The 7,521-nt window shown below is 36.6% G+C and overlaps 2 protein-coding genes across 3 annotated transcripts; one reads left to right on the forward strand and one right to left on the reverse strand.

Moving 5' to 3' along the window:
• The first annotated feature begins 1,319 nt into the window (after positions 1-1,319).
• On the forward strand, positions 1,320-6,590 carry LOC107004939. 2 transcript variants are annotated; one of them, XR_003575009.1, is made up of 3 exons: positions 1,320-1,437; positions 1,630-3,445; positions 6,454-6,590. XR_003575009.1 is itself a non-coding variant. In XM_015203367.2 (2 exons), exon 2 carries the CDS (start codon positions 1,711-1,713, stop codon positions 3,244-3,246), a length of 1,536 nt encoding a protein of 511 aa, XP_015058853.1. In that variant the 5' UTR covers positions 1,320-1,437; positions 1,630-1,710; the 3' UTR covers positions 3,247-3,770. The 2 variants fall into 2 exon arrangements, 1 of the variants encoding a protein (XP_015058853.1); XM_015203367.2 differs by lacking the exon at positions 6,454-6,590 and having other exon boundaries at positions 1,630-3,770.
• Positions 4,155-6,809, reverse strand: LOC107004938 (heat shock cognate 70 kDa protein). The gene is made up of 2 exons (XM_015203366.2): positions 6,509-6,809; positions 4,155-6,047 (listed from the first exon to the last, which is right to left on the reverse strand). The coding sequence occupies exons 1-2, from the start codon at positions 6,726-6,728 to the stop codon at positions 4,303-4,305; spliced, it is 1,965 nt and encodes a 654-aa protein (XP_015058852.1). The 5' UTR covers positions 6,729-6,809; the 3' UTR covers positions 4,155-4,302.
• Positions 6,810-7,521: the final 712 nt, after the last annotated feature.

Genomic DNA, 7,521 nt, shown 5'->3' on the forward strand with positions numbered 1-7,521 from the left:
TATATATATATATCTTCTGATTTAGACTGTTGTTGATAGCTTCACAAACAAACATTATTCTTCTCTCTTCTGTATGTCAAAAGAATATTGTAACTTCTCATATTATCATTTCTACAGGATAACAATGGTTTAGTCAACAAGCAGTTTTTTTCCATCATTTTCTCAGCAATAAAATTGATATTATTTTCTCCTTCAAAAGAATTGTGTGTGTCAATATTGAGCCCGTGCACGGGCATTCCCTCTCTAGTATCGTACTAAATTTTTTATGCATTAATTAATGAGAAAATTACGCGGTGAAACAAATTTATACTATTTAATTATTCATCATACCTATATTTTGCTATAATTACCACCCGTGACTAGCATTATACATTAATTACGTAGACTGACTTCGAGTTTGTATAATTAGTCACGTTTGTATATGTATGATTCGTCAGAATATACAAAGACATTTGTATAATATACAATTATTGAGCCTATGTACATATACAATTCACCTCTTTCCCACTCTATGACCTCTCTCGCTCGCCTCTCTCCTCCCTCCCTCAATCTCGCTCGCCTCTCACCTCTCTCTCCCAATCTCGCTTGCCATATATACAAATGCATATGTATAATATACAATTATATACATATACAATTCACCTCTCTCCCACTTTCTGCCCTTTCTAGCCCGCCTCTCTCCTCCCTCTCCCAATCTTGTTTGCGCTATATACAAATATATATGTATAATATACAATTATCTAATCGATATACACATATACAATTCACCTTTCTCCCACTCTTTCTCCCCTCTCTCTCCCAGACTCACTTGCCTCTCTCCTTCATATAACATGTGGCTACGAATTGTAATTATCAAACTATAGCTATAAAGAGTAATTAGATAATTTTTAAATGAAAGTTGCCTTAATTAATCTTCATAGATTGTTGATTGCACATTCAAACAATAATTTTTCATAAAAATTCTCTTTGAAATTTATTATTACCGACATAAATTATGCAATTCTATAATAATTCAAGAACTGAATTCTCTAAATCAATATAATTAATCGTGCCAATTAAGGAATTACACAAATAATAGTCCCAACAATCATAATTATATCTTTAATACAATTTTCCACATTCAAAAAATAACAACAATATATCCTATATAAGGAAAAACAAAAATATTACTCGAAGTACATAATACACACATGTATTACTTATCACATGAAAAGCTATTTTACTTATCACAATTAGACAGTGCTTATCAGGCGTTACTTTTCCTCTTGCTGTTTCCCATTAACGCCGTTAAAGTTAACGATCTCCGTTACAATTTATTTTCTTTTCAATCTCCAAAGACGGAACCTGTTTTTTTTTTCTCTGTAGAAATGGACTGCTGCTGCTGATTCTTTGTGAATATTTCTATTGGATTCAAAGTTGAAATCTTTGTAGAAAAAGGTAAATCTTAATACCCCTTTATTTGTATTCATTTTGATTCACATCTATATGTAGGTTTTTTTTTCAATTTTATGGTTTTTTTTTCTTGAATTCAAGAATGATAAAAATGTCATCTTTATAGCATAGAACAACCCTTTATACTGATATTTGATAAAATATTAAATACCCATGTTTGTTTTATTGTTTTTGTAGTAAAATCTTGAAGTTGTGTGTTTATTGAGCTTTTTTGCATATTTGGGGTTTTGTTGTGAGGAATTAAGTAGTGGTAAACAGATGGGGGAAGATTTGATGACAAGTTTGTCAATTGATAATTATCAATTATCTACATTCTTGTCTATGGATTCAAATGCAATTGCTGCTGCTGCTGCTACCTCTAATGAGGAATCAGACAGAGATATGAATAAGGAGATTGTGATTTCGAGGCCACCGGATATTAATCTCCCGTTATGTATGGAACGTAGCCCTACTCCTCGTCCTCCTCCACCACCTCTATCTTGGAATCACGACTTGTTTGATATGATGGAGATTGGACTTGGAAACCAGATTAATGAATGTTTTGAGCTTCTTGATTTGCCTAATGTTGGAAGGAATTGTGATAAGAGAATGGATAGTGTTTGGGGTGCTTGGTTTTTCTTTATGTATTACTTTAGGCCTGTTTTGAAGGAGAAATCTAAGTGCAAAGTTGTTCGAGATAGTAATGGGGTGTCGGGATTTGATAAGTCTCATCTCCAGCTTGATGTATTTTTGGCTCAGGATGATATGGAGAATATATACATGTGGGTTTTTAAGGAGAGGTCTGAAAATGCGTTGGGGGAGATGCAGTTGAGGAGTTATATGAATGGACATTCGAAGCAGGGAGAGCATTCATTTCCATTTAGTGTTGACAAGGGGTTCATCTGTTCTCATAAAATGCAGCGTAAACATTATAGAGGCCTCTCCAATCCGGTGTGTTTGCATGGAATTGAGCTTGTTCCATCACCCAATTTATTGTGTATTGATGAGGAAGAGCAGAAGAAGTGGATGGAACTTACTGGTAGGGATCTCAATTTTTCAATACCACCAGAAGCTAGAGACTTCAGTTCATGGCGGAACCTTCCCAACACAGATTTTGAGCTTCAAAGATCGATCCCTTTGCCAAAGAGCAATTCTCATCTTCCTTCGAAAAAATTGCTTAATGGTTCTAGTCTTAACTTGTCAACTCGACCATCAAACCATGTGAACAGCAATGTTTTAGAGCTCTCATCTGATTGTGGTAAGAAAAGGAAAGACTTCTTTTCTCATGGAAGTGATGAAGATTGTTTCTTGTCGGCTAATCCCAGTTTAAACAGACATCAAGATGGACAACCACACACTATTGCACCACATTGGATGAATGAGTTTTCGGGGGTAATGAAGGATGTGTATGGGCCAGCCGTTGCTGCAAAAGTTATATACGAGGACTCGGAAGGATACGTGATTATGATCACTCTACCTTTTGTTGATCGTGAAAAGGTGAAAGTTCATTGGTGGAACGATACTAGTCATGCCATTATAAAAATAACATTTGTGAGCACGGCATGCCCCCCATTCATGGTGAGAAATGGTAGAACATTCAAGCTAACTGATCCATCTCCAGAGCACTGCCCTTGCGGTGAATTCACAAGGGAAATCTCACTTCCAACTCGAATACCTGATGATGCAAAGCTAGAAGCATATTTTGACACGAGTGGAGCTGTACTTGAATTGAAAGTTCCCAAATATGGCACAACCCCAGAAGTGCATGAAGTTCCTGTTTCTCTTCGACCTCCAAATGAGTTCATGTTGTCATGAGCTAGGTATTGATTGCAGAAAGTGTAGAGTATAGTCAAGTTTTTAGCGCGAAATTCAATCATTGTTGAATTGCTACTCAGTCAAGGGCCTCACGTATGATGATATCACCTTATTTAGATCCTTTGCTGCTGCTCCTTTAAGGCTGTTCTGTTGCACTGCTGAGTCGAGTACACTGTGATGCAGAGCGAAGCATGCTATTGTAAGTTCACATATGTGTAGCCATTTTTATTGAGTCAAGTCTATAGGAAAAAAGAAATGATAATCTTTCGTGGTCTGAATTACAATGAGCCATTCTGTTACTCTAGGAATATGAAGACTTTGTTTCCGGCCTAGTGTTTTCAGACAACAAAATCTACTTATTTTCTAAAGTAGTCGTTTCTAATGTTACATAATGCAATAAAGCATCTATCCCATGGCACCTTTGCGTGAACATGTAATATGAATCAGGTATTGAATACCAGCTCATAATTATCAGAAGTGCAAAATGAACCATACCATTTTGAGCTGGATTGTTTTCTCTATTATTACATGTATCCTTTTTGCTTTGCTTGGGAGTTGAAAAATGTGTTCCCAACCAAGTTTCTTTTTCTCCTCTTTGCTGCTTTTGAATTTTGATCTTTTCTCCAAATCTATATGTAATGTACAATGCTATCCCGATAAGAAGATGAAGCATGAAAGCAATCGAAGGAAGGAGTAAAGATGTTTTATTTTCCCAAATCTAGCTTTGCTTGACTAAATAGTAGGCTATCCCAGATAGGCTTTCCTTTATTATCACCAAGGATTTTCCCAATCATTGAAGTGCATATATTTGTATATTGTCCCCATATTTAGTTTTTAGTCTAGTGAACTTAAACATTATGGTTTTGACATAACTCAGAAAAAAAAGCTATAAAGTAACTGCACCACTGTTTTAGTAGGATAAGAACCAACAAATTCTATATTGAAAAGCACATAATAATTTATTAACAACAAAAGGATGAACAAGCTTTCATTTCTAAAGGCTACTTGAAAGCATACTTAGTAAGAAACAAGTAAAACAATTCAACTCAAAAATTCTTAATCCACTTCCTCAATTTTTGGACCAGCACCACTTCCACTTCCTCCTCCACCACCAACAGAAGGACCATCATCTTCATCCATAGTAGCTCCACCAGCACCACCTTGATACATCTTGGCAATGATCGGATTGCATACGCTTTCCAGTTCCTTCATCTTGTCTTCAAACTCATCGGCCTCTGCAAGTTGGTTGCTGTCTAACCACTTGATAGCTTCGTCAATGGCATCCTCAATCTTCTTCTTATCAGCAGCTGGAAGTTGGGAACTAACCTTGTCATCTTTAATAGTGTTCCTCATGTTGTAAGCGTAATTCTCCAATCCGTTCTTAGCTTCCACCTTTTTCTTGAGCTCTTCATCTTCAGACTTATACTTCTCAGCTTCTTGCACCATTCTCTCAATCTCTTCCTTTGAGAGCCGACCCTTGTCGTTGGTGATAGTTATCTTGTTCTTCTGTCCAGTAGTTTTGTCCTCCGCAGACACATTCAGGATGCCATTGGCATCAATGTCGAAGCAGACATTGATTTGAGGAACACCCCTTGGTGCAGGTGGGATGCCAGAGAGCTCAAACTTGCCTAACAAGTTGTTGTCCTTGGTCCTCGCTCTTTCTCCCTCGTACACCTGGATCAGGACACCGGGTTGGTTGTCTGAGTATGTAGAGAAAACTTGCTCTTTCTTGGTTGGAATGGTTGTATTTCTTGGAATCAACACAGTCATTACACCTCCGGCAGTTTCTAAACCGAGCGAAAGAGGAGTAACATCCAACAGCAACAAATCTTGAACCTTCTCGTTGCCTTCACCGCTCAAAATTGCAGCTTGCACAGCTGCACCATAAGCAACTGCTTCATCGGGGTTGATACTCTTACAAAGCTCCTTCCCATTGAAAAAGTCCTGAAGTAATTGTTGAACTTTCGGAATCCTAGTTGATCCACCAACAAGAACCACATCATGAACCCCACTTTTATCCATCTTAGCATCTCTCAAACACTTCTCCACTGGCTCCATACACTTCCTGAACAAATCCATGTTCATCTCTTCGAATCTTGCCCTAGTGATAGTCGTGTAAAAATCAATGCCTTCATACAACGAATCGATTTCGATTGTTGTTTGAGCAGTGGATGATAAAGTCCTCTTTGCTCTCTCACAAGCAGTCCTTAACCTCCTCAACGCTCTTGGATTCCCACTGATATCCTTCTTATGCTTTCTCTTAAACTCTTGAACGAAATGATTCACCATTCTATTATCAAAGTCCTCACCTCCCAAGTGAGTATCACCAGCAGTAGCTTTAACCTCAAAAATCCCCTCTTCAATAGTGAGAAGAGACACATCGAAAGTACCACCACCCAAATCGAAAATCAACACATTTTTCTCGCCAGTACTGGTAGACTTCTTGTCAAGTCCATAGGCAATTGCAGCTGCTGTCGGCTCGTTGATAATACGCATCACATTAAGGCCGGAAATGACACCAGCATCTTTAGTTGCCTGACGCTGCGAATCATTGAAGTAAGCAGGGACTGTGACGACTGCGTTCTTGATAGTTGTTCCAAGATAAGCCTCAGCAATTTCCTTCATCTTGGTTAAGACCATGGATGAGATTTCCTCAGCAGAAAATTGCTTCTCCTCACCCTTGTACGTAACAACAATCATTGGCTTGTCACCAGGCCCAGGTATAACCTTAAAAGGCCATAATTTCATATCGCTCTGCACCGAAGGATCGCTAAATCTCCTTCCAATTAAGCGCTTAGCATCTGAAACCAATAACAACAAAAGAAATGTCACTACAAATATCCTCCCTATTATACTTCAATCTTAGATTATTAAAGACTACATGATTATTCAGTATAACACTCCCACTTGATTTTCAGATTATTTCACTTCAATTACTCAACAACTGAACTTTTGAAGAGAATTTGGGAGCTCATTTCAGTCTTCAATAATTCCAAATAAAAAAACTATTAGGTTTGGAAGACTACATAATTTCACTTTAATCAATCAATTTCAAATTAGGTATAAACTATGTCCTATCCTTGGAAATGAGAGAATTCACAAAGCACCATTGACATTTTGTTGTAATCCGAACTATAACTCACAATAATTGATAATTTAACGATCTAGAAGGCATATGAAAGGATTTAACTCTCCAAAACATGGCAGGTAAATTCGAAGGAATAGAGTAGCGGATCAATAAGTTTTGGTAACGGAAACATACCGAATACAGTATTAACTGGGTTCATAGCAACTTGATTCTTGGCAGCATCACCAATGAGGCGTTCAGTATCAGTAAAAGCAACATAAGAAGGCGTGGTTCTGTTTCCTTGATCATTAGCTATAATTTCAACACGATCATGTTGCCATACACCTACACAAGAATATGTAGTACCCAAATCAATTCCAATGGCTGGTCCTTCGCCTTTTCCTGCTGCCGCCATATTCGTAGAAGAAGAAAATGTAAATGTTTGTTTATAGTTTGAGATGTAATGAAGCAAATTTCTGTAATTGGAGAAGGAAGACAAAGTTGTCAGTTTATAAAGGAAAAAAAGTTTCATAGTCCAGAACGTTCGGATCAGATTACAGCCGTTCGATGAACTCTCTATTGCCTTCGCGTTCGTTCCAGAATATTCCAGTTTTTTTTTTCTTTTAAAACTTGACTTTACTAATAATAGACTTTATGCTATAGTAAAATGTCTTATACATCGTATAAATTATAGAAATTTTATAATGTAAGATTCAAATTACACCTTATTCCTAACAATTTTTAATTTATAAAAATTTCTTAAAGAAAGAGGCAGTCGGATACATATTTATCGTTTGGATACATTATTATTATTATTACTATATACGAGAGTCATCACATGGACGATCAAGATTATTTTTGTAATTTTCCACTAATCCAAGGTCAGAAACGTGATAGTTGGAAAGACCAAGTTTAAAATGGTAATTTTTACAAATAAATGATCTCTCTCCAAACATCTAAAATCATCCAATGCAGGATATTTAACCCACTAAAAATCATAAATCTTCATTCTTCGGTTCTCTTCATCTCCACAAAAATGAAGCATCTGGTATGTTATCCTACAAAACAATGACAAGGAATATATGGACTCTTCATAATTCCAGATATATTTTCTTCAAACTTTTGCTAAAAAATTCTTTCGATTTTTTTTATAGACTTGAATTTTACGACTCAATTTTGTCCATGATGTCTTTGTTATTCTATCTCAT

Source organism: Solanum pennellii, chromosome 11 (genome assembly GCF_001406875.1).
Source record: "Solanum pennellii chromosome 11, SPENNV200".
In the NCBI taxonomy this organism is placed as follows: Eukaryota; Viridiplantae; Streptophyta; class Magnoliopsida; order Solanales; family Solanaceae; genus Solanum; species Solanum pennellii.